The 27742-nt window shown below is 36.5% G+C and overlaps 2 protein-coding genes across 4 annotated transcripts in view; both read right to left on the bottom strand.

Annotated features, from left to right (window-relative positions):
- cltcl1 (clathrin, heavy chain-like 1) overlaps positions 1–9972 on the bottom strand; it is a 36452-nt gene extending 26480 nt beyond the window's left edge. For 2 of the 3 annotated variants that reach the window (XM_081610788.1, XM_017306785.2), the window contains exon 1: positions 9626–9972. In XM_081610788.1, coding sequence (XP_081466914.1) covers positions 9626–9667 — 42 coding nt within the window. In that variant the 5' untranslated portion in view covers positions 9668–9972. The remainder of the gene's footprint in view (positions 1–9625) is intronic. The other variant, XM_008418134.3, reaches the window with a different exon arrangement.
- Positions 9973–10554: 582 nt separating this feature from the next.
- LOC103470021 (B-cell linker protein) lies at positions 10555–23245 on the bottom strand. The gene is made up of 19 exons (XM_081610787.1): positions 23074–23245; positions 19658–19683; positions 19517–19545; positions 19406–19443; positions 19081–19174; positions 18410–18462; positions 18297–18318; positions 18121–18216; positions 17443–17471; positions 17201–17237; positions 17041–17095; positions 16080–16110; positions 15883–15919; positions 15714–15792; positions 15546–15583; positions 15416–15450; positions 14849–14917; positions 13710–13868; positions 10555–12995 (listed from the first exon to the last, which is right to left on the bottom strand). Exons 1-19 carry the CDS (start codon positions 23074–23076, stop codon positions 12879–12881), a joined length of 1047 nt encoding a protein of 348 aa, XP_081466913.1. The 5' UTR covers positions 23077–23245; the 3' UTR covers positions 10555–12878.
- Between the last annotated feature and the right edge of the window lie 4497 nt (positions 23246–27742).

The raw sequence follows: 27742 nt of genomic DNA, 5'->3' as shown, positions 1-27742 counted from the left end.
ATGTTGGAACTAAAAGTTACTCAAGAAAACTTCTTCTTTAAAGAATCTGGAGGGGTGGAAAAAGTCCCAGGGAAAATGTACATGCCAGTAGCTGATCTTTGCTTTGCTGGGATAACCCAGTGAGAGCCACATCAAAATAGTTTTGATAAAAATAGCACCAGGTCTGCTCCAGTCCTCCAACTATTATCTCAAAGGGTGTTTTCCCACACAGGAGTCACAGAGAGCCAGCGAACAACCACAGAAACCTCTGACGAAACTAAAGGTTTTCTTTTAAACACCCATTTCAGCTCTTTTAACACTAAAATGGTGTAAAATCTTAGCATAAGTGAAAACGTAAATCCCTCCAGCTGCAGCCGGACTATTTGTCTGAGCAGAGTGAGCGGAGCAGAACAGGCATTCTCCGTCTGATGACTGAACTCCCTGCATTATGCAGTCTGAAGCAAGCAGAAAGGAATCTTTACACTCATCACAAGGACCACACTATCTCCCAGTTGGCTGGAGCAGCAGGACAACAAATCATTTGAAGCCATTTAAGTCGGGTCTTCAGCAAAACAGGAAGAAAGAGGCGATCGTAAATCAGGGTCGTAAACAGGGGTACGCCCGTTTAAGTCCGCTTTTAAACAAGAAACGGTTTCCAATCTAGGAAATTATTATTTGTTTGATTAAATTCATGCTTTACGTTAAAAATTAGATGTTTTACCCATTTGTAGACAGCCTCAAAACTCTGAGCAAACACACACAACTTTAAACTTTCTTTCTATATATTTTTTTAATCCACTCTCTTCACCTGACATTATTTTGCCTTTATCTGAAGCATGCAAAAATCGATGAATCTAACAGGGAAATATAAACGATACCACCTTTAGTCCTTTTGTTACTCTGTGATGATTCTTTTTCCCCCCAATAAACACGCTGGATGTGTCAGCTTTGCAAGGTCCTAAAACTCTCCCGAGATGTTCCACAAACATTCGAGAAGGCCAGCTTCCATGAAATTTTGAAGCCAGGTCTCTAAACTACCCAAATATCACTCTGGGACAGAGTTTCCCACTGAGCGCATGACAATAAAACAGAGATGGAAACCTCCCTTAGTTACAGACTGCTTCATTCTGAACAGGAATGCACAATATTAAAAGCATGTGGTGGCAGTATTTTGGTAAATACCACAACAACACAATTTTGAACGCCCCAAATTATTTGTATCCTTTAGCATCTAAGGCAATGCATGTGTAGGATCCAGCCTGAAATTTCCACTGACATGCATTCTAACTGAGGATGGGCATTTAGTGCGTCATTTATCAAATCTTATAGAAATTTTGATTTTTCTTTTTTTATGATAAATTCTATTAGTTTTACCATTTTCTATGCCATTTGTTTAATGAGAGTATCAATACATACTCAAAAATTTTAAAATATGCAGCTGTGAGCCAAATCACTCTTCTTTCTGTGACTGGTGTTCTGAAGAACCATATTGCAAATGGAAATGTTTTGTTCTTCAGGAGCAGCGTTTATGGTTTGGGGGTTATGATTGCTGTGCCATGCAGTCATATAAAAACAACAGGAACAAATAGTTCTTATTGTTACTTTTATTGTCTTATTGTCACAATTGGACTACAAAATATTGTGAATCAGTTCTTTGCAAAACTATTACTCTGCACATTGCTCCAACACATAAACAACCTAATCATATTCAGCTGCTCTTTGCACAGATACATGCATTTTGTCTATTTTTCCACAAATGTATTCTCACTATTACTACTTTGTATAAAAATTATTGTTTTCCAACATCAGCATCTATGTGCTTGTATCTGAATAACATTTTGCAGCTGGTACACCGAATTCACACCGAGACCCAAATAAAGGATTACGGTTTTGTCGGATTTTCTAGAAGACTGATCTGCAGGATGATGTGCAAATGCAGCTGTGGATTTGGCAAAAGCCTTTCCTGAGAGGGATGTGTGGATGCAGGGACGAGTGTGGAACCAAACTCCCAGGATGTCCTCATATCAACCAGGTCAAATTTATCTGCACAGCACATTTCAGCAACAAAGTGTGTACTGTAACCAATTATGAGACAAGCAACACATATTGCATTTTTGTCAAATGCCATTAAAAAAGCAAATAATAATAATATAAACATCAAATATATTGATCAACATATTGATCAACGTTCCAGTAATCATGAATCAAAGGAAGCTCTAAAAAGGTGAAATTTCAGCCTTGATTTAAAGAAATGTGAGTTTCAGCATCATTACAGTTTTGTTTTGAAGCATAAAACCAAATGTTGAACATTTTAAGACATTTAAGGAATAAAAACAACTGATTCTGTCATATCACTAAGAGAAAAGAAATAACTTCAGATTGTAGAAAAAATAAAGCTGCTGTGGGCTTATTTTTGGTATTCATTACATGGTGGGAAATAAAACACAAATGCAGTCATAGAGCTTTGTGTTGATTGTTTAAATTAATGTTAAGAAGCATCAACAAAAAAAATGATACATGCATCTTGAAAAAGGCCACAGAGAAGACCTGAGGGCGATCAGAGCCATATGCTGCCTCTCCTGTAAGGACTGCCAAAATGATCTAAGGGTGCAGAAGGGAGTAAGCACAACAAAGATGGTAGGGGACAAGATAAAGATGAGAATATGAGGAAGAGCTGAAGCATCGAGATAAGGCGGTGTGGAAGTGAGGAACAAAACACGCGGCTGAGAAGTCGGCCTATTCGGAGCGGTAACACACTCCTTTGGCATTTTACAGTTCAGGGTGGGGCGACTGACTCACCGGACGTTTTAGCAGAAGATTCCAGACTAAAAATCACACTTCAGCTCCAACCTACCACAGACCCATAAATTACCTTCATCGATTCCTCACACATGACTGAGCATTATCTTTCTGTAAAAGGTGGGGTTAAATGTCACAAAAACAACATTAATGCCGATGCAGCTTGGATGGTATGTGGTGAGTCAAAGACTGGCTGGAAGTGTTGCATCAGCAGCTCAAGTGAGGAACAATGCAAAAACACTTCAGTGTTTCACATTTCTTCCATGATAAATTGTTGGAAAAGTCGAGCCGGTAGCTGGTCAGGAAAGAAGATAAACTAAAGTAAAAACTCACACTGACAAATTTACATTTTCTCTCTTTAAAGTCACAGGCGGTATTAGCATCTTTCGTCTTCTTGGATGTTCAGACACTTTTCAAATTCACGTTGCATTCTGGTAGTAGCTTTTTAAGCTTGGGAGGATCCTTTTGAACTTACTAGAGATGCACAAATGACTTCCAGCTGTGAATGAAAGGTCAAAAACTGACAACTGAAATGCTGTCCAATAATTAAATGCATTCAGTAGAAATACCTAAAGAAACACAGAGTACTTTCAATACAGATCAAAGGTTAAGGACAATTCAGAAATGGGAATTATTTTATAAAAGATTTCTGCCTCTATCAAAATATATTTTTCTCTATTACCTGTTATTCTCAGCTTTAAAAAAAACATAAGACCTCAAAGAAAAATGCTTTTGGTATCAGAGCGTCTATAGTGTTGCATAGGAGCTATTTTCCTGCAGCATTTTGGAGGACAAAATGGTATATAGTGCAGCAGCTTTATCATTATAAACTTTTAAAATCTTCTAAAACACAACTCTGAATAAAAATACAAACATTCAACTGAAGGTGCCAATATCAAGTCTTGCTTTCTTTCCAAACTATTCCCTGTACATAACCGCTAAACCCAACCACAGACGCCACCATCATTTACAAGTGGTCCACTTTGTCAAGTGGCTGTTTTCCTTGCATGTGTGAACTAAAAGACAAGCTGGACAGCAGTCAGAAAATGCCTAAGCAACCAACTTCATTAGCTCAACCTTCAGTATTTATATTTTACATGCTAAATCTACTTTTTTTTTTACTTCTTCCTGTGCTCTGATGCAATCATATATTAATGTTCTGAGTCCTGTGGACCCTTCAGATCATACACAAGTTCTGGCGCCCAAAAACACTTTTCCTGATGTTACTCCCCCCCTGCTGGATGAGCCAATGCTCTTATATCTTCTACATCTATACTGTTAAATGTTTGTTATGAAACTTTTGAGTCGTAACAAAGCAAAACTGCGGTTTGTGTTAAAATGTTGCTCTCATCTAAAAAGCAATTCCTCTCCCTCAGTTTATGCCTGCACTGTTGAGCTTGTTGCAGTAAGGCCACCCACAGCCGTCTGTCAGTGGACGGTAATGTAGTCCTGAGTGGGACTAAAGCTAAAAAAAGCCCCAACAAAGAGAAACAGACTAATGTAGATTTTCTAAGGATTGAGTTGTGTTCGCTGTTTTAAAGGATTTGTTTTAGTTTTTTTACTTTTGTTTCAATTGCTTTTGGTCTCCGACTTTTCAGCAGGCTTCTACATTTAGGCAGTACGATGCGTAAATGTGCATTGCTATATAAATGAACTGAACTGAAAACCATTAAAAACAATACGAGCACTGTGCGTGAAACAGCTCCTTCAGAGCTTTTACATCAAAGTTTCAGTGACTGAACACAGGCACACGTCCTCATCCCGGTCAATGCCTGTTCTGTTCCTCTGCTTCCTTCGCTGATGTAATTTGCTGGACCTAAACAAGTTCTGTTTACATCACATGTCCATCAACTGCATCCGTCTGCCTGACGCAGGGCATCGTTTCACAAGCAGAGATGCCGCTGCAGAAGCTGCTGCAGAGTTGCAGGTTAGAGGCATTTAACAGCTTGGCAGGACAGTTTTCAGGAGGTTTAGAGCTGCAGGACATTTTGGCACTTACTCATGCTGCTACAGAACGTAGGCTGCTGCACACACAGAGCTGAACGAGCTGCAAGTGACTCTCACTTTCAGAGCTCAGCAGACCTTTTCATCTCAACGCAGCATGAAGCGTGATTATGAACTTCAGAGCATAAAGCTTACTTAAGGAACTCAGCACGACAGATGTGTATTTACTTTAATCTATAGACAGAGATGGGAAAAGTGAGCCATCTGCGACAACAGAAAAATCTATTATTTGGGGTCCTACACATTTTCAGGCTCAAAATTCCAAACATACCCAAATTCAAAGTTGTTAATCTTTATATATATATATATATATTCTAGATATTTGGGCACAAAACATTCACCTTTTGGAGTTGATTAACTTTATATTCCACAAATCATGAAACCAAAAATTAAAGTTTTTTTAATTCAATAAAAATATAAAAGGTTGGGATCTATACTTTGATGCATGGATGTGGTTAATCTGGTAATTTCTTCATTTTCTGTTTGTTTCTATGGCAACGTTTAAACGTAACGCAGAATCGATCAAAAGTCAGAAACGTTAAATTACATCTCAAAGGAAATCAAAGAGCAGGAAAACCTTGATTGTTGCATATTATTTCTTTGGGATCTTGTTTCAGATCAGCTCTACTGTTTAAATACCTTTACTTGCAGAATAAATAAGTGTTTATTCAACACTAATTCCAGGTTCTTTATAGCACATGTTATGCTAGTAAATATTAATAAAGTAGCTGTTTTCTGTTTTGTCTGTTTAGAATCTGACAAAGTCCAGAATAAAAAACTAAAATTTAGGTTAAACCTTTGGACTTAAGAGGGAAAAAAATGGTAAAAGAGCCAATTTCATCATTTTTAATGTGCATTAATGTGATTTTGTTTAATTTCCCTGTTGGGTAAATAAAGTATTTTTTTCAGTTTGTCAATAACCAAAACATATTAATGAGTTTGAGAAGTTGAAATGAGGCAAAGCAACAATAAATTATGTAATTTAAATAACTTTATACAGCCTGATGTTTTTTTATTAATTCAGATTTTAACTTTTAGATATTAAAATAAGAGATAAAGCCTGAGAAGTCAAAGATTTTGACAAAATTTAACCTAACTAGGTTTAAAAAAGTTATTTTAAAAATATCAGGCGTCTTGATCATACTGAGCTGCATTCCTGCACCCTGCCTCTGACTATATAGACTGAGCTGTAAATGCCAGGCTAAAACAAAAAAAAGCTAAACAACTTGAGGCTCAAAGTCTTGGGTTTGCAAATTCCAAGCATTTTTCACTCTGCTTGAGCCACCTGGATTTGCACGAGGATACAACAGGGCAGAGGTGGGATTCCATGCAAGAAGTGGAACATAAACCAGTTTGTTGCTTATCACTGCATCAGACTTAAAAAAAAGTTTGAGGGAAAAGTATGTGACTCTGAGGACAGATGACCCAGACATGGCCTGATGGTGCTCTGCTGCAGCCGACACAGTTTTCAGGCAGAGGATCTAAGGTCAAAAAAAAGTGAAGCTCCAAACCAGAAGAGCTAGAAAAGAGGGGTGGGGTCTGCTTTTCTCCTTCTTCTTCTTCTTCCCCTCTAGTGAAAGGCCATTTCACAGCCGGCTGCTGCCATAACAACCAGCTACAGACCAGTGGAGGTGGTGGGTCGCGTCACCAAGTTTCTCTTTTGGCTCCAGGACACCGGGCACTGGGGGACGATTCAAAGTCCAAAAAACTGAGGGGAAAAAGGGGGGACGGTGGTGGAAACGGTTCCCCCGCAGAACGCCATACAAACGGCTATTTGTTTCTTTTATTGCTCTGGATTGTAAAGAGGCATTTTTCTACTGAAGGCCATGTGCTATTCTTATGCTTATTGCTTTGAAGCTGCACAGATGCTTCAATTAGAGCCTGGAAATACATATAATATTACTGCTGTAATATAAATCAGTAATACTATATGTTACTGATTTATGATGTTTTTAAACATCATTAAAAAGCATTAAATGTTCGCAGTGAAGGGATTCAGTTTGAGAACAAGTGACAGGTTTTACTTCTGCACAAACCTGTCTGGTAATCTTATCCAAATTCTGCTTAGGAATCAGCAACCATACATTAAATTCACTGAAAATAGGGAGAGTGTTCTCACAAAATATGGGGAGAAAAAGCAACAAAGCTTGAGAGCCAGTGTCATTCAGGGCCACAGCTACAAAACAATGTCTTCCACCCACGAGGAAATAAAGCAATCTACTGATTCATACGGATCAGCAATCAATTAGTGCGTTTCTTTTTTTAAAACTGAAGTACTTTTCTATGTCCTACTCACCATCTAACATACAAATAATGATTAAATGATTTAGATAAATAATATCAATAAGAAGGAGGTTGCTCCAATTTACTTTGGATATCAGAGGTTAAGGATTGACTGGTTCAAACGGGAATCTGGGAGCGTCAATAAATGGAAATTGGAGAAATGTGTAATTTCCAGAAAATAATGCTCAACTAAAACAAATTATACATGAGATGGTATTTTTGTAATTATCTCCACAATTCATGAAATTACTTGACTCCAAAGTAACAAACTGAATTCAATTCAAACATCATAAAAAGTAAATATGTCACTACATCATTCAAACTGTGAACTTCTGTAGACTCTTTTCACTCAGGCAGAGATATATTTCACTCTGAGGGTTGCACTTTTTCTTCCACTCAATTTTCTATTAGCATGGTTGGACAATGTATTCAGAACAACAAACTTATTTTTAGTAATGACTTTTTGTTTTTCCTTTCCCTGTGTACGCCAATGAATTACATGACGAAATGAACTTTTGGTTTCCATTAACTGCACGCCAATGGAAACATCAAACTTCACTCAATAATGTTTAGTTTTTTTTAATCACATTTTCAATTGGATTGATGTAATAAAGACACTTTTCAAGAGTATTCTAATTCATTGGCATTCAGCCTTATATGGGTACAAAATAAAGTGTTTACATGTGAAATAAAGGCAAAAATGGGCGTCAAGAGTTAATGGAAGATGTTTGTTTACTAAGGTTATGGAGCAAAACACTGTAGACTTTGAAAAAATATACTAAGATTTATTGTCCAAACTTTTGGAGCATCTACCAAGGAGTTTTGGAAATATTTTTGCAAAGCACGTATTGAGACTTGTGTCTGTGACACATCTAAAACCTCACTGCCCGTTTGCACCAAGTAGTTGAGAAAGTGGTTTGAAACAGAAACACAAAAACAGCAGCGAAGCAAAATAAAGGTATATGTTTTATATTCATGGTTTGTGCAAACTCAAATTTAAGACTTTGTTTAAGACCATAATGAATTAAATCCAAGACCTGTCACAACAGCCAAAAGACACATTTAATATTTTATATAGTAGTGCCAAGCCAGAATGCACATAGCATCGTACAGATTGTCAACAAAAGTGACTCAGAGGCAAAGTCCAAACAACTGGCGATAAATTTACACTTACCAATTATAGATGGAAAAAGCTAGCTAGCAAAGGTTTGTTAGCAGCTAGTTAGTTGTAACCTCAACCGCCTTGAGTCACAAAACAAAATAAAAACATCTGCATGTGACTGAAACAGAAAAGTCCCAACAGAAACATAAACTACCTAGATCATACATGATTAAAATAGTCCTGCCACAACAAAATTTCAGACTTGTAATTAACATATTTAAGGACAAATTCCTACATTTTAAGACATTTTAAGGATGCACGTAAACCTGACATTCTGTTTTCAGATCCTTGATTGTGACTTCATCTCAAACCTTAACCCTAAAGAGAAGGTTGCTATTTTCAATTAAATCAATAAGTTTTCCTTAAAATAATTCCTTGAAAACAATGTTATTTTCTGAAACATACATTTATTAAAATGAAAATCTCTTCACTAGAATAAGATTAATTGACGCTTCTATGCTAAAGAAAGTCTCATCTAGCCTTCACTAGCCTGATGTTACCATTATGCACCTCTTCTTGCGATTTCGGAGTGAAGGGATTTACAAATGCAAGCCACACTTTTCAGAGCATTATTTGTAAAACTTATAACACATGAAGTCAACATCTTTTTACTTTAAAAGGAAATGCCATTTCGTTTTGCATTTTAGCAAATAAAATTCCAATAAAATACACTGACGTTTATGTGTTTAGATAAAACGTGATAAAGTGAAAAGATGTGCTTTGAAGAAAAAAAAGGAAAAAAAAGAGCAAGATGTCATGCAGGGCTTGCAGGATAACGGGCCCAGAAACGATCTCATCCTGCGGGCTGGAATGCAGTCCCAGTGCAAAACAACAGATTGTACTTCTGCACACACCTGCCTGGAAATTTACGCCCAAATATCCGCAAAAACAATGCTGTGGCACATAAAATCACTTGGCAGAGGGTGGCAAACAGGCGAAAAGGCTGCTGCAAGATGATAACGCGGTAGCTTAACAGCAAGTGCCATTCAGGGTCTCCGTTACAACGTAACCGTGAACAGCTGAGCTCAGTTGTAGGCGGTAAAATAAAAGAGAGAGAGAGAGAGAGAGAGACAGAGAAAGTATCAAAACGCCGCAGTTAGTCTACAAAAATATGACGGCGGCGTTTTCAAGTTGAAAACACCGGTCCGCATTGGAGCTGTGTACAACCTGCCTGTTCAATTTCTACAAGTCATCATCTGCCCGGCAGGAGCAGAAAACTAGGCCTGTAGCTATATTGAGCACCACCCTGCAGCCCAATTTCAGATTCCATTTAAATGCGACATGTGCTGTTTGTGTGCGGAGGAACATGGGTGCAGAGCGAAGCAACCCCCCCAAAAAAAACAAAACAAAGGGGCTCAAATTTTTCTGAGGTTTTTTTTTTTCTTCCCCTGTGCTTACCTGGAGATGTTCCTGAAACCGTATTGGTAAAATCTGAGCCATTTTCAGGTGATTTCTGCGCCTGAAGAGTCCGTGAAGAAGGAAAGGGGATGGGGGATAACCAGAGGAAAGAGGTGGCTGTCTTCTGTTTTGTGTCCCCCAAAAAACCAAAACGATGGGCGGTAGTGTAGCCTGGGTGGTATCACACGAATCCAGTGACTGCTCCCATTCAGGAGCCCCCCTACACCAGCGCTGAATCAAAAACTCCGCTCCTCCGCTAAGAAAAGTAGTCCGCTCTACCTAGTAACTGAGCCAAACCTGCTCTCCGCGGAGCCTCGTAAGGAAACCAGGGTGTCCTAAAAATCTACACAGACTCTTTATAAGTCATGACTTTGCATGTGTTGGCGTGTTTTCCTTCCACATGATGACTGACGATTCATCCCGTTAAATGTGTAGATTGTACTCTTCCGCTGATACCCCTTCCCCCTCCCCATTTCACCAACTTCAAAATGAACAATTCAGTTCAGCTCCAGCTGTTATGACAGGATAGCAACGAAAATATTTATGTTTTTGAAATATATTTAAATTGGAGACTAATTTAACTATTTCACATTTTGTCATTTTACAACCACAAATTCAACATATATTATTGGGTTTTTATGACAGACCAACACAAACTTGTTATGGAAATACAAAAGGTTTTTTTTGTTTGTTTGTTTTTTGTTTTTGTTTTTTTTAACAAATAAATATTTGCTCATGGTGACAGCATTATGTAGTTCTTTTTGTTAAAAACTTTTTGGTTGAGGCGTTCTTCTTTTAATAGTTAATTCACATCTCAAAAGCTCAAATAATACCTGAATTAAGACCATAAATCCCAGGGGAGTTGAAAATGATGTTTTATGGAACAGCAGAGGAAGTTCAAACCTTCTATCAATTATTCAATCAATCAATCAATCAATCAATCAATCAAACTTTATTTGTATAGCACATTTCAGCAGCAAGACATTTCAAGGTGCTTTACATAATTAAAGAAAAAATAAAAACAGTATGTGACATTAATAAATAGGAAAAAAAAGTAAAGATAAAAACATTAAAAACATCAAAGACATCAAAACCCACACTCTAATCCTAATTTAGCTATAAGCAACTCTAGTTATTATGGACAAGAATCATATCCCCAACTCCAACATCTCTCTGCCAGCTTCAAATCTCAAATATCTACTGAAAAACCAGTTTTTAATTTTTCTGACAGACTCCACAAGTTTTTTTTACTTGTTTTGTTTTTGTACCATTATACTCTGACAAGGTTTCCAAGCCCACAGCATCACAGAACCGCCACGGTTCACAGCAGTGAGATTCTCCTTTAACGTTAGTCTTTGTTTACCTACAAACCCAAAGTTTCCCCTCATGGCTCCCAAACATCCAGTCAAATTGTTTCCAACAGCTCCAGCTATTATATACTCTTAAAAATAACTAAATGCAGATACACGTAAGTTGTGGTTATCCACACACACATTTGTCTTGCTTGATTGGCAGTTTTCTATCCCATAAAAGTTCCTAAAGAAATCAGTGTCTTTGTCATATTTACAGTAAAGCATATTCAAAGTCATGTATTTCTGTTTGCAACTGAAAGACACTTTGACCAACTTTGACTAGTTAATAAAATATTTAAATGTCAGATATTTTTGAATAAATGTTTTCAAATAAAAGTTTGAATGAATTTTGGGTTTTTTTTGTTAAATGATGAGAAGTGCCAGAGGGGGGCGCTGTTTGTAAGTGTAAAGATTTTACAACTGCAGACTTTAGGATTTTCTTCTAACATCGACACGTTGCATTCATTTGTACCTGATTATGTTTTTAGTTAAATGCTTGTTGGTTGCTAAACAAACATAAAATTAAACATTGTACACTGAAAGATTTCTAAATTTGCACATAAATGAAAATAATTTATATTCTTCCTTTTGGTGCTTTAACAGCCGTACTTCCAGAAAGCACTTGGTTTGTTCCTTCTTTTGGTCCAATTTTCAACACAAAAATGAAAGAGTGTGTTTTAGAAAAAAAAAGTTATTCCCAAGTCGCTGGGAAAACAAATTGTACGGTTAGTTGTGGAAACTAAAAAATGGTCTGTAGCATGACAACAGAACATGGATAGCTTTGGAAAATGTAAATTTTTGCAATAAAATTGCAATTGAGATTACAAAATCTCTGCAATGGGAGTAGAGCATAAGAAAAACAAAAACAGCTGAAAACATTCAGTTTGAGTTGACCTTGCTGGGGTTGTCTTGAATTCGCCGTCAAAAACAGGAACATCTATAAATCTTTGCTGCGGTTCTCAGGAATTTGAATAGTTCAGGCTCAGATTATTATTAGATCTCTTACTTGCCAACATACAGTAGCTCGCTACAGGAAGTAATTCAGTTCTCCTTTGCACCTCTTATTAATGCAAATTTCACTGGTACAGTAGAACCAGTGAAAAATCTTTTGCATTTTAGGCAGAACAGACGTTCTGTACAAGCAAAGCGATATGTAAAATAAAAAAAGGCATTAAAGAAAAAGCTCTGAGTCTGATTTACATCTCAGGATCTAATCTGTTTGCAGAAAGCTCTAAGATTTACAAACTATTTTCCTAAAAGCAAATAGTCACACGTTTGTTGATCTACCATTTGGTAGAAGATTTATGGTTTGATCACAGAGGAGATGTTTGAGCCTGACAGGAAGCAGGTGGAGCCGCCAGCGTCTGGCTAGCAGCTGCTCCCACAGATCCTGGAGAGCTGCTGCTCTCATCAGGATAAGGCACCAGAGGATCAATTCTTCCCAAAAAACACCACAAAAACCCCCTATGATGACATTCAGACATACTAAGAGTCAACGTTCGTAAATACGGACAAACCTGGATGAAATTAACAGAACAGAAGCAAAGCAAGTGACATTTTCTGGACTGTAAAACAGCCAACATGTTGCACTAAAAACTGGAAGCAAACACTCTGAAGTGAACTTATGAGAAGGTAACAGAAAAAGATCTGAGCAAACAAATTTATGTAAATGAACAGAAGTGGAAAAATTGCAACGGATAAAGTTGAGACTTCAAGTGCGACAGCTGGATGCTTGATAAATATAAACTTACAGTTTTCATCTAGACATCTTCCTCAAAGAACCTTAGTGAATAAAAAATCTAATTTTTACAATGACAGGTGAGATCAAGGTGTTTTTTCTATAAAATAAAGTTTCAGTTTCTTCCGTTTATCTCACACAACATGTAATTATTAGTGTCGTTTTAGAGCCGTACAGGCTGCGTTAGGTTTGCTGTGTGCTTGGCCTGGCTCTTGCTGTCAATCAGAAGTATTTGGTTGCTCTTGTGGTAAGAAATCATCTCGTCAAGACTGCTGAATACCTACGAGAAAAGGGACAAAAATAACAAACAGTACAGAAAACAGTATAAATGTATGTTTAAAGTGCTTTCCTAAAGTATTTTTACCCTTTAATTTCACATTTTGTCACATTTCACCCACAAAATATAAGGAATTTAATGGGATTTTATGTGAAGCAATCAAAGAGCTGCAAGCATTTCTTTGGTCTTTCCACAATGGCTCTTGATCACTTTGTCTAAAATTTCTAACTAATGATTTTATAAATACAACTGCAAATTCAGGTTGGCACTAAAAAGTACCAGTAAGATCCTGTTTTCTTATCAAGTTACAAAATATCATTTTCCACAAATATCAACATGCCGGAGAGATGATGTACCCATATTTGTTAGCTTTGTTTTTCTTCATTTATTACCCAAAAACAGAAGTAAAAAGTTTAGTTCTTCAAAAGTGACAACAAATTTCCTATTTCAAAAATCATAAGTTGTTTTTGTAGAAATATCATGTGACATTTTCTGCTCTAAACCAGTTTATTTAGCTGGACTGAAAGCAAAAAATGGTTCTTTGAATTGTAAAAGTTGCAGACCAGTCATATAAAATCCACATAAGATTCATTTAAGTCCGTGGTTGTCGCGTGACAAAATGTGGAAAGACTTTATCAGACACTGTATTAACTTTTCCCTTCAGAATCCTGTTATCTTTCTCTTCTTTTATATTTAAATATGAGGATTTTCCTTCACCTCTTCATTCTTCTTGCCCTCCTTTCCAAGGGCGTAACCTTTGGACTCTTCAATAAAACGGATGGGGATGTTGTACACCTTCTGCTGGTAGAGGACAGCCAGGGTGTACGGCTGCTGGGGCCGTCTGTCTGAGCTGTATCGAATGAGAAAGGCTCCGTCCTGCAACACATTACACAAACGTACATCTTTGAAAAGCAGAAGTGGAGCCTCCTGCACAACCAACGAGAATGCAACACGTGGTTTCTGGATGGCAAGTCAACAACAAAGCACTTGTCTTTTAAAACCAGCTGACTAAATGTGCTGGAACTCAATTTGGGTTGCTAGGTGACGGACGGGGTTCATCTTAGGTTGCTAGGTAATGACACAGTGCCCCTTGGTTATTACTTAATATCAGGAGGTTTTTGAAATGGCTTGTTTTCCTTACACCAAAAAACATGAACATTTTGGCAAAAAAAAAAACTGGGTGATTTTTTTTTCTGTTTACAAGAGTTGAGATTCAAATGGAATATCAAAATGCGTAAAATGTGAATTTTGCAAAATAGGTTTCCCATAAAACATTATACATTGAAGAAAGAAAAACAGCTCTAAGAAAGTTTGTGAGAGTAGAATTGAAAAACAAACCACACCCACTGAAATTATATAAATTATAATTCTTTACAAGTTTTTAATTTCACTTTGTTCTTGAACTTCACAACAGTTAAATTCATATCCAACTTCAAAGTCGAGAAATATGTAAAAATGTACATGAAAAAAGCAAGTACACAACCTGAAAGTAATCTGAAACGTTTTCTTTCTTTCAGATTTCATGTTTTTGCCTTTTTCTCACATTTGAATGTTTAAGATGATCAAAAAATGTTACTGCAAGAAGTTGTGTTTTCTATTCCAAATCCTTTGGGTTGTGCAAATATGGCTTCTTCTTTTTTGAAGAAATTTTACTTTCACAAATCTTCCTGCACTTTCCGAGTATGATGTTTGGGGAAAGTATTCTTGGGCCAAAAGATCCTTGTAACATAAACCTCCTAAGGTACTTTTGTCAAGAAAATTGTTTTCTTATTTACAAAAAATGGGACAGTTCCCACTTTAGAAAGGTTTGTTTTGTGTCAGAAAAGTACATTTTATAGTGATTTAAGTGGGCTTACCTTTCTGACTCTATTTAAGAGACTCTCAGCTGTCTGTCTGCTACAGTCTCCAGCAAACCACTCTTTATCCTGAATTGAATGAAAGACAGAAATTAAGTCAACAAATGTCCCTCTATTATTATTTTGAGATCAAGTTCTGAATATGTATCAACATATTTTTATGAACCAGACATTTTGCCCCCTTTCTGTGCCCCTCTGCCACGTTTCACACCAAAAATGCAGAATAACCCTTTATTATTGGAAAATGACCCATTTGGTGTTTTTCTGCTGCTGCTGCTTTACAGGAGTAGAAAACACAAAATATTTGCTCTTAAATCTCCTAAGTTATCTATTTTACTATTAACTATTATTACTATTTACTATTTATTTCCATACCAACATTTTCAGGTTGTCTAAAAAAACTTACAGATTACAGAAAAAACTCATGTTACAAACGGGATTCTTAAATCTGAGTGTTGGACATATGAGCACATTAATGGTAAAATAGTCTAGTTTGTTTGTTTTTTGTGAATGAAACCAGAGAACTTCCAGTCTAAATGTATTTTTTACTGCAGGTTGATACTGTACCTCATTCCCACTCAGATTCATCATCCTGCTGCCACCTTAAACCAGATATACAACATGCAATATGCTGAATATTATCTGCCTTTTGCCAGAAACAATCCAAAGTAATAATGTAAGCAGACTCCCAGCTCACCTCCAGGTTTGTAGTCTCCCATCATAGGATGAGGAGGCCTGCAACAAAGACGGGGTGGTTAGTTGAGTTTTCATTTAAACATAAATGAAATAAAACAGAAATAAAAACTGGAACTTAATCCAAATTCCGTCACTTTAAATAGTATTTCTGTATAGCCAGCACGCATACATGGCTTTAGGTTCCTTAAGATCTGGAGGCAAAACTCGTTGCGGTAGCTGACCAGGGAAGCTGGCGCGTCTGTCCTCAGCTGTAAGAGAAATTATGAAATTTTTTTCTGGCTTCAGTATTTCTCCATATTTGTTGCTGTCCGTTTTTCACTGGTTAAGTAGTTACTCACATGTTTTTAGCTCGTGAATAGCAGAAAACATTGGCTGCTAGAAGAGAAGGCAAACATTGTTCTAGTGTGGGATTTGTAAATATTACCTTTGGCACAGAATACTGAACAATTTTTCATGAATCAACACCTATTTGGGCTCTGTTACTTTTACTAGGACAGTTCCCAGCATTTAAAGAAGAAAAGCAAGATACACTTACGGTCTCAGCTCTTGGAACTGGTGGTTTTACCCTGCAGATAATGTGAAAACAAGAAAAGCAAGTGTGAAGCTGTGCACAGGGCAGACTGACTCCCTCTAGATTCGGTTGCTCCTTTGACACCTTTTGGTTTGATAAATAATGTGTTTTGATTTGCAAAAAAAACACAAATATTACCAAGTATTTTCTTGTCTAGTTTCTAGTGCAAACATCTTATTTCATTTGAAATAAGACAAAACTAACTTACAGATAACTTTTCAGCAATATATAGGAACTTGTTTCATGTAAATAATTCCTTAATATTGATAAAAAGGCTCCACTGACAAATTATTTCACCTACAGTGAGACATTTTCTCATGGTGTAAGTGAAATAATCTGCCAGTGAGAAAGTACTTTTTTATCAATATCATTTAATTTTTTTACTTTAAACAAGCTCATATTTCTTACTGAAAAGTTACTTGTAAGTTTGTTTTATGGCATATTTGCAGTAGGAACTAGACAAAAAAATATTTTTTGCAGTGTGGATTTGTTCATTTTTATGCTTCAGAAGCTTCTATGTTCATCCATTCCTTCATTTTAGATTTCCTCAGTTTTTTCTGTCCTCAGTTTTTCTTCTGGTTTGACCTCCAACACATTCTGCCAACCAGGTCTCAATAATTTCAGCATATAATAACTCTCCTGGATTCTTCAGGTCTTAATGAGATCCTCCTGTTAGCTTTTTGTTTACCTCGGGGTTAATTCTGTTTGGATTTGGTTTTAATACACTTTGGGGGGTTTTTTGTGCAGAAAAATATAATATTTTTCTCTTGTACATCTTGTCTCGTCTTGCCAACCTACATTTGTGTCCTCCACATCCATAATACATGAAATAACACACATTTAACAGGCTGCACTGTGGTTTTAATGTCTCCCCTTTCTGGAGAAAAAATAAAGAAATGCATGGACTCAAATGGAAAAGACTTACATGGGTTTTGGAGGAGGAGGTTTCGGTCCTCTTTTTGGGGCAGGAGGAGGGCAGGCTGGAGAGCAGAGAGAAGAGAAATGATCAAACATTTTTTTGTAGAGATATTCTGGGACCTTTTGTTGTCAAGCAATACTGTTTTTCAGTGTGAGATGCGACATACATGCTTCTGGCTCCAAATACACGTCGTCATTGTCTTCCTGAAATAAAAGAGATCATTAATTTGTGAAATAAAATTACATTTTGGCTGTTGTTTTTTGTAGTTTAGCTATTATTAAATGAGTTTTGTACACCCCTTAATTGATATTTATTTATTTATGCATTTATAAATATTTATTCATAAATATTTACACTATTTTACAAGCATGTACGGGTCATGATTTCAAACTAACAGATAAAACTCACCTGTTCTTCATTTGGATCCAAATAAACATCTGAAAAGCAAAAAACAAGGAGTAAAAAAACATTTTCACCATAATAATCTCACTTTTAAAGACAATAAACTCCCAAAATACTTTTTCACAGCACTGCAAGTCATAAAACTGGATTTTTATCCATATTATAGTTCAGAACATTAATTAAAACACACCATTCAACACAAACAAACCAAAATATTCAACACAAATAAAATCAAAAAAAATGTGGCAAGCAGATCTGGATACTGAGAAATTATTTATGCTATTTATTTAAAACAGAACTGCTTGAAAAAATATTTTTCATAAAAACAGATTTTGTGTTTTTAGCTTGTCGGTAGTTTAAACTTTAATGTTGTCAATGATAAATCAATGTAAAAATAGTTTTGTTGTTTTTCTCTGTTTTTCAAATAATTTTTTTCTGATACCCAGTTGCTAAGAGGTGTTTCAGTAGGTGGCGCTGTCTTCTTTGCTTTTAGTTTTCTTTCTATTTCCCAAAGGGAAAATTTGTTGCTAAATATTAAACACGACGAACCAGCTCTGGGTTTTAAAGGCACTTGAACCACAGATTGGAGGAAATATGTTTGACTGTTGTGTAAACTTATTTAAATATGGATTTTAGGTTTCATTCAGTGATTTAAACCCGTGACTTTGGTCGTGTTTATTTCACCTTCTTCAGGTAAAGGAGCCGGAGCGGGAGCAGGGCGGGCAGGAGGATCCGGCGTCTTTCTCCTTCCGGGTTTCTCAGTTCTGTTTATTTCAGGAGCTGGAAGGGAAAACGAGGCTTTTCACCCACATCATAGACACAATCTACTGTTAAATAAACAAAAAATGATGACAGCTCACGTTTTCCAGTGTTCTGTGGTGTCTGAATGGAACAGGTGAGAATGTTTAATCAAAAGTAAAGGAATATATTTGCACAATTTCAGAGAAATACAAAGTTTGAAGCTCCTTCTTACCGAGGGTTTGGATATTCTGGGTGGGGGATTAATTTCAGGACGAGAGGTCCTATCTGCAAAAAAGACATATAGGAATTTTCAAAACTGTCCCTTAAACTTCTTTACATTTTGCCTTGTTAAAATTAAAAATTTTATTTCCATTTTATCTTATAGAGCATTTATATTTAACCCTCTTTGAGGTTGCTGTGATTTCAACTCTCCAGCTTCTGAATCTTTTTTTTTTTGTAAAATTACACAAACTCAGCATGCTCTTCTTCTTCTTCTTCTTCAAAAATATGTTCTACTTCCTGTCAACAACAAAGCACTTGTCTTTTCCAGCAGCGGTGAAACCAGCAGACCAAACTTTCTGGAGCTCTAATGGGTTGCTAGGTAACGGGCTGGGCTCGGCTGGGGTTGCTAGGTAACAGGGCAGCGTCTGCTGATTTATGAGTTTACATTCCGGAGGTTTGTGAAACCAGTCAAAAAATTTAAGCGATTGGGCTTTTTTCAAAGAAGCAGTAGAGGCCCAAATGGAAGTACAAAAATGTATTGTGAAAATTTTTTGTAAGACTATGGCTGCAATGTGAAAAAATGTAAACAGAAGTTCAAGGGTTGAGGATACTTTTTCTCGGGTTTGCTAAATGTTTTTTAATATTGAGCTACCATGAGAGAAAATGCAGAGATTTTTTTACCTAAGTAAATGTTTTCCTGGATTTGTGTCTGTGGGACCTTGACAGGCTGACGCTCACAGGGAGGAACTTCATACATGTCCCCGTCTTCATCATCCTGCTCAGAGACAAACACCGTCAGAAATCAGAAATATTTTTACTTCATCTCTACGTCAGGATGAATGCTGGCGTTAATCTGCAACTTCTCACTTCTCCAACGAGACTGCCATGTCACCCTCTGTGATCGTAAAAACTAACTAGGACACGTTTCACAAAACCACTAAAGCTGTGGTACAAGATAACAGACACACAAAGACAAAATAGACTTTGAAACATGTGGGCTACTCACAAATTCATCCTGTGGCCATTCAAACGCTGCATTGTTGTCTGAAACAAACAAAGGAATGTAAATGTGAGAGGAGAAACCGAGCCTTTGTTTTTAAGTGAAGGTAAATCTCACCTGTCCTCCTTGGAGGGGCCGGAGGTCCGCTGTGTGTCAAAGGTAGAAAAAAAGACTCAATCAAAACATGCTGCAGTAATGCATGATGAATATTGGTGCAATGAACCAGATGAACAGAAGGGCTTCTTTCATTTTACTTACCGGGGCTTCAGTTTTCCAAGGAAACTCTGAAAACAACAGAAACACAGAGAAATAAAGGACTGAGGTGTCAGATGACGTTGACCTATTATGCTTTATGGAATAGGCTTGAATAGGCCACAGAAAACATGTTCATTACGTGTTTTCAAAACAAAAATCATTCTCAGATGATGACATTTTAGTCTGGTATTCTTGCCACTTTAAATCCAACTAATCTGCTGCTGGCCACGCCCCCTAATTCAACGTTTACACTCACATGTAAAAATGTCTGCAAACAGATGTGCAGTTATACAACTGTACATATTTAAAAAGCAGAAGAAGAGACTGCTGCACAATCAAGAAGGATGCAGCAAGTGGTTTATGAATGATAAGTCAACGACAAGACACTTTTTGTCCTCCAGCAGCCGTTTTAAAGAGCAAGCATTAGTAAAACCAGCTGACCAAACCTTCTGGAGCTCTAATAAGTTGCTAGGTAACGGCTCAGTGCCTGCTGATTTGTTACATCCTGGATGTTTTTGAAAACAGTCAAAAAAACATTAACTTATCGGGGGTTTTTAAGCGATTGGGTTTTTTTTAGAAGCAGTAGAGACCCAAAGAGAAGTACAAAAATGTACAAAATGTGAAATTTGCATAATAAGTTCTCTTTAAAGGATAAAACTGAGCATCAGCACAATCAAAATCTCAGAGCATTACTCTGTAAATACATAGTTTAAACAACGGTCATTTTAACTTATTTATCTAAATTATCTAAAAATCTAAATTTGCGCCAGGTGGAACCATGAGACCAGAAGCCCATTAGTTTCACGATTGCAGTCTTCTGGTTATTTCTGCTTTTCTTGAAGAAAAGTATGTGTTTTTTTTATATATACAATATGTGTTCAGAAGTGGGGCCTAATTTTAGTTGGAGCAAATGGTTACCTGTGCCAGAACTCGTTAATGAAGCTGTAAGTATTTTATCCTGAGTTAAGCAGCACAAAATGGAAAACTTTTAACTTCCATTAATTTCCCTCATCTCATTCTGTGGAGTTTGTTCATCACTTTTGTTTTTAACTTTATATCATATATTTCAGTGAATTATGTTGTGAATTCCTGATTACTCATGCACTTTTGTGAATGTTTCATCCATCTGTGTGTTTATTTTTCGATTAATATTTTCCTGTTGCACCTTTGTTGCCCTTATTCCTTGTTTTTCCCTCCTTGTCACCTGAACGTCCCAGTAATCACTCTTCTTTGTTTTTATTCTCCTTAGTTGAGATTTTCTTGTTTTCCTGCATGGGCCTTAAAGACGGACTCTTTATGATTTCCTCCTGTACATTTTCGCACGTGAAATCACTTCCAGAATGATTCTGCCTGCCTCCTGCTTTGGGTCCTTCACAAAACCACACATGATAAAATCATTTCCCTCTTTGATTTGAATACCTGAGCTTTATTTGAAATATTTCCATACAGAATATTAGCTATATTTACATTCACCTTGTAGAAAGAGAACTGTTTTCTTTTACTCTATAACATTAGACCATGTTTTCCTGGTTTACATCAGCCAGAATTACCATAACGGTGACTTTTTTTAGTTTTATTTGCATAAAAGTATTTGACAGAACAGTCTTTTGTGACTTAGCTTAAAAGGTTTGGGTATTCGCCCTTAGAAGTGGATAGAGTAAGCAAAAATCAAGTACAGGTAGCACTACTTCAACATTTTACTCAAGTAAAAGTAAAAGTAAAACCTGATTATAATTCTGATCTTAACATTTAAAAATGTTATTATGAGCACTCACATTTATGTTGAAATTCTGTCATTTTAAAGACTGAAATAAAGAAATACTGCAAATAAATACAAAATAATACATTTAGAAGAAAACATCTTTCAAATATTAAATTTAACATTAAAATTAATACTTATAGTAGGTAATATGTCAATGTTAGAACATGTTAATCTACTTTCAGAGACAATATGTAGTGTTTACTGTGTCTTATTTACATTATAGAGACACAGCAGATGGAAACATTAAAATGACAAAGCTTTCTCGTATATTTTTGATTAAAATATATTTGTTTTTTCTTCGTTGACGTAAGTTTGTATTGGGTGGAGTATCCAGAACTTTTACCAAAGTAATAATATCAATCATTCATCTGCAATGTTTTTAATGAGAATAGTGTGAGGAGCAGATTAACAAACACCTCAGGTGAAATCAGGAAGTGGAGTTTCTCCCACAGCGTCAGGCGGTCAGAGGGGAAGTATCGTGCAGAGTAAATGATTACGGACTCACGGAAAGGTGGGAGAAGAACCGACGGTTTTTAACACGAGTCACATGTCGACCTCAACATGTCAGAAAACAGTGGCTTCACTGTAAAATGAGCAGCAGGTGTGACAATAAAAGAGAACTACATCACCCTTCTGCTATTTATCAGCTTTTCCTCATGCAGTTATGTTCAGATAGAGCTGCACTTTAGGCTCGGGAAAAGCCACAGTGACAAGGCTGTGCCTGCTGATTTATTGCATCCCTGCCTCTGCGTTAATGTAAAGAGTAGCCGGCTCAACGAGGAGAGGGCAGCAGGAAAAAGGAAAATGCATCTGACTATGAAATGAAATCTAATGCAAACCAGGACAAGGCACGCACCATTCAAATGCCTCACCACTCACACAATAGAAATAGTGTTTCTGTGTTTAGTGACAGCAGCTCAATCTGCTCCCACAAAGGTTTAAAAAAAGAGCAGCTAAAATAGCTTTTGTGCAAAAATATTCCTCTCATTTCTTTTGAGTGTGCTGTGGGCTTTTTCACCCAAAGGAGAAACTGAGACTTTACGAGAAACACTTAAAATAGACTCCTTCCTGCACTGGAATTAAAAGAGAGAAATGACGATTTTTGTTTTACACATCTTGAAACCTAAAGTTTTAATCTGAAAAATAAACATTTATTCCACATGGCAACAACCACCACCCATCATGATTTCCTGTACAAGAGGCTGAAACTCGGCATGAGGAAGTGACACGTTTGGATAGACGAGTCAAATAAAGACCTGTGTTAGGGTCAGAACTGGTTCTGAATGAGATAAAGAATCAGTCAGACTTTTTTTTAATTTACCTTAAATCTAAATTAAGTGAGATTAAACTACAGATTAGAATCCTGTGACTGACTTTATGAAAACTTCACAAGGAGATCTGCTTGTCATCACTCAGAACAGACCTGACTTTTTTTAAGCTTGTCAGATAAACACATCCTAACAAACCTTTATGTTCTGAACATCATCGTATTATTCCCTCATGCAGCTCTGCTAAAGTAAAACAAACAGAAGTGACGGTATCTGCACAAACAGTCAGCAAAAGTCCGTGACAACACCGTCCCACTTCCCCCTTATTTCACCCAACATTTTACAAAGCATTATCCGAAGTAGAACCAAAGAAAAGACATTTACTTTACCATGGTTAGGATGCTGCCACGAGTCTCACAGCTCAAGTCATGAGGACGTGTCTTTGTGTCAGATGCAAATAGTCATAGAGATTAAAAGCATGTGATATCATAAGCAGCTCTCATTTGCATTTCCTACCTGTCGCCAGACAGACAGACAAGCAGAGAGTCTCACCTGCAGCTAGATCTCCCTCCTCTAAATGATCTTCAGCAGAGCAGAAATATACGCACTGCAACCCTCTAATGGCCAAAAAAGAAACTGACTCTGATATAACCTGCTGTCCAGTTTGCTTTAGTTATGTATGAAACAGAGTTTTCTTTTTTTCTTGTAATCATTTAAAGACTGAAAGTTTCTCAAGGTTTGTTGTTGTGCTTCCTTTGGCTGTTTTTCTGCCGGGTCCCTGTAAGCTGGATCCACATTTAGCCATTCAAACTCATGAATTCAGACTCTGACATGCACATCAGTGTTTACACTGAGAATAAACTCTCATTCAAGGTTTTTGACTCCTTGTTATGTGCTTTCCAGGCACATGCCTTTTATAGCACAATCAAGTAGCTACGTTACCTTCAGTTGTTATAAAAGCAGATACATATCAAATATGACTTAAAAGAAATGTTACTTTGTAATTTAACTCCTTGAAATTGGGCCTCTGTCTCTTTAAAAACTTCTTCTCTTTCTGAAACTCTGCCCTCAGGAAGTCATCATAGCAGAGCTTCTCTATTTACCTTTCAACACCATTTTTTACCAGTCATGCACTCAGAAGTAGCTCGTTTAACGAGTTCAGTTCATGCGCAGTTCCACCAGGCGTTTGCTAATTGCTGCTGGCTAGTCTGAAGGAGCTGAGGGGGGGATTCACGGAGGATAGCTGCTCTGAAACTTAGAAACTGCAGCTCAGAGGAGGAGCTTCGTCCTGAAGGCGGAGCTAGATCCACTCAGGCGTTTTGCACAGCTGAATGGTTGTCATGGAGATTAAAGGATTTCTAAAACATGCCTGAAAGACAACTCTATGTTTTTGATGATGGTATAACATTATAACTTTTTTTAGCTTTACAACATGTAAAGCTCAAAAATGTCAATTTTTCATAATACTGCTCCTTTAAGACATTTTATGAGGGGTTATTTTAGATATTTTCCACTGATTTTTCCTAAGAAATATGAAAAAAGTGTGTCCCTCAGATAGGCTGCTGGCATTAAAGTCCTAAAATATTTATTTAAAACTGCTTCTGATTTAGTAACTTGCAAAACTATTTGACATTTTATGTTATAAACCACTAACTTCTATGTTTTCTAATAGGATTTTGTAAGATAGATCAACAAAAGAGACACGCAATTATGAACAGAAAGAAAAATGAAACAGATTTTTAGATTTTTGTAATAAAAATCTGAAAAGTGTGGCGTACATTTGTATTCAGCCCTCTGTGAATCAAATACTTGGTAGATCCACTGTTCTCTGCCATACCAGCTCCAAGACTTTATTTCTAGACACTGAAATATTTTACAGTCTCACAACAAATAATTGGTTGAGCTTAGATTTGGACTTTAACTGGGCCATTTTAACATATGATTTGTTTTGATCTAAACTATCCTGTTGGAAGTTTGTTGGAAGGTGAAGCTCTTCCACTATCGCACATAGAAAGAGGCACAAATGAAGAATTTAATAAACAAAACCTATAAAACTCAGAAAAATGAAATCCAGAGCTCACATGAGTTTTAGTTCAGCTGAAGCACATGGAGATGATGAGACAGCGCATGTGAGTGAATACAATAGAAACAGGAAGCAGAATAATACGATGAGAAGCTAAACAGGACATAAACGACAAACTAAACAGAGAAGGCTTTCACTAATCTACGGAAAATAAAATAAAATGCACAAAGTTACAAAATTTTACAATAAAGAAACTAAACTTGAAGGAATAATTTTGTATGGCAAGACATTTTGAGTAATAATACAAGGAAGTGAACAGCTTGAATAAAAAGGAAATAATCAAAATGCAAACACAGTAAAACATGACAGGAATAATCTACAGAAAATAATATAAATATTCAAGAAGGACAACAATCTATGAAAATAAACCTGAAGGTAAAAACCCAAATGTCCGAAATAATCCATGAAATAATCAAACACTGACCAAAACCCAAACACCTTTTGTAGCCCCTGACTGGTTCTCTTTCAGTTTAATCTGTATTTGTCTTGATTAATCACTTCTTCATCCCTGATACTTTGTTCCACACCTCAGCATGATACTGCCACCACCATGAAGATGACATATTCAATGTTCATTTAACCCCGTATAAAATAAATGCAGCTGGGACAAAAAGTTCAGTTTCTATCTTATCTGGCTGATAGACTTGGTTCCACGTGTTTGATACATGAGTTGGGTTTCTTCTGCCACTATTTGATTCACCTAAAATCTCAATAAAATTAAACACAACACAGGAGTAATAATTGTCCTGTTGCTTTCTAAGCGTTGGATCTCTTCAGCTACTGGGACGTCATCTTCCCAGTTTCAGGTTACTGATTTAGCAAAGTGCCATCAGATATTCACAGCTTGTGCTTTTATGAACTGACCCTGATTTAAACTTCTCCGTCTTTTTATCACCGCCTGACACACCTCTGAGGTGTTAAAAAAAAAAGCGGCTATATTAGGACTGAGATTAAATTACACACCAGTTTACTGTGTTTACATGAAAGGTGAAGGCAATTATTTGAATTGAATCTTATCCAGAGTTATCAGAATAAAGAGACCTGAATAATAAGATAAAAATACACGGCACGCTGAGGTTTTATTTGTTTGTTTTCGGGGGTTTTCAAAAACATATTATTTACACTTGTGTGCTACTTTGTGTCAGTCTTTTAAGTAAAATCCCAATAAGATACTCAAGACTTTCGATGCAGTAACGCAACAAAATGTGTTTATTGTTTCATGTAAACATGATCACTTATACCTGGAGTTTAAGAGCATTTTTGTGCTTTACAAACAAAAAAAAATTTTTTTTGTTTGCAAAGTCTGTTACTGATCACAGTTTAAACACAAGGTTTTAGTTTTGCTGGTCAGAGTAACTACTTCCCTTTCAGAAAAGGTGATCCCAAAATTACTAAGGTTATGATATCATGAGATTACAAATTTTAGAGCTGAAATAAATGTCGTTATTTTCACCTCCAACCAGGGGAGGAAGTTACTCTCAGCTATTTAAGACAACTTCAGGAGGAAAGTAATTAAATCTACTTCATCATCTTGCATGACCTTGATTCTACAGAAAGGTTTTGCTCATCATACAACACTGGATGCAATTTAGGAAAAATAGATTAGATTTCTGAGAGAACAACACAACAATCCACTTTCTAAAGCAGCTGATTCAGAAGCATCTGCCATGTTAAAGCAGGTGACTAAAGAAACGTCGTGCAGGACCAGTCCGCTTTACGGCCTGAGCTGGGCCAAGAAATGAGAAATAATTTTTATTTTTGTTTCCTTCTGTTGGGCTTCATCATTCATGTCAAATCAAGTTTATTTGTTTAGCACATTTCAGCACAAGACAGTTCAAAGTGCTGCACTATAACATTTGTAATGCAGTAACCAATTATAAAACAAGCAATAAACATTACATTTTGTCAAATGACATCATCGGAATACATCAGATATATTGATCCACTTAGCCTTGATTTAAAGGAACTCTGTGTTTCAACAAGGCAGTCCAAAGAGCTTTACTTCATGAAAACATAAAAACATCAAACACATGCAGTGAAACCAGTAACAGACATTATATTTTGTCAATCATTAAAATCATCAATACACATCAAATATGTCGATCAATGTTTCACTTATTATGGGTCAAACGGCAACTGGGGGTTTTTAGCCTAGATTTAAAGAAACTCAGTCTTTCGGCTGTTTTGTAGTTTTCTGGAAGTTTGTTCTAGATTTGTGGAGCATAGAAGCTGAATGCTGCTTCTCCATGTTCGATTCTGGTTCTGGGGATGCAAAGCAGAACCAGAACCAGCTTGATAGAACAACAGCAGATCTTTAATGTATTGTGGTGCTAAAACCGTTCATTTATTTATAAACTAACTTCCTTTGAGCTACAGGGAATCAGTGTAGGAACTACAGGGCTGATCAGGATAACATTTTATGTAATCTAATCCTAATCTGTCTCCCAAGAAGAACATCCAAAAGTTCATCTGCTTGTTTGTCACTCACTCAACTTTTCCATGAGAAGTGGCAGAGACTGGCAGACTTTTCAAGTTTACAAATATGCATTTTACTGTAAAACATTTGTAACTAATTGTCCAGTAATGATAACTGCAAGTATGACTCAGAAGACTCAATCACACATAACGGGAAGGAGACAAAAACATATTGAATGAATAGATGACGGTTGAGAAAAATTTACATGATTCAGGAATAAATATGTGCAATGTTCCAATTAATTTGATGGAAATGAATGAGACACTGAATGAAGGAGTTGTGACAAAAGAATAAAGCTGAAACTAAGCAAGGCGATAAATACAACAGTTAGGGCAATTCAATGATTAAATTGATGTAGAGAAAAAACAATAATGAGCTGAAAAGAAATAATAAAACAAATGAGTAAGCAGAGAAAGAGGAATGTGGGACAACCAGGAAACAAGAATGTGTGTCAAACATAACAAAAACCAGAGCCAGAAATTACAGAGTAGAATCAGGA

This window comes from Poecilia reticulata, chromosome 9 (genome assembly GCF_904066995.2).
Source record: "Poecilia reticulata chromosome 9, P_reticulata-male-v2, whole genome shotgun sequence".
Taxonomy (NCBI): Eukaryota; Metazoa; Chordata; class Actinopteri; order Cyprinodontiformes; family Poeciliidae; genus Poecilia; species Poecilia reticulata.
This window is presented reverse-complemented; position numbering and strand designations above follow the sequence as displayed.

Excerpts from the sequence above, each read along its gene's own strand:
- LOC103470021 (XM_081610787.1), bottom strand. Across the intron at positions 14,918-15,415 it reads TGAATCTGAGTGGGAATGAG|GATAAAGAGTGGTTTGCTGG; the intron begins GTACAGTATCAA and ends CATTCAATTCAG. Across the intron at positions 12,996-13,709 it reads AGGGCAAGAAGAATGAAGAG|GTATTCAGCAGTCTTGACGA; the intron begins GTGAAGGAAAAT and ends CTTTTCTCGTAG.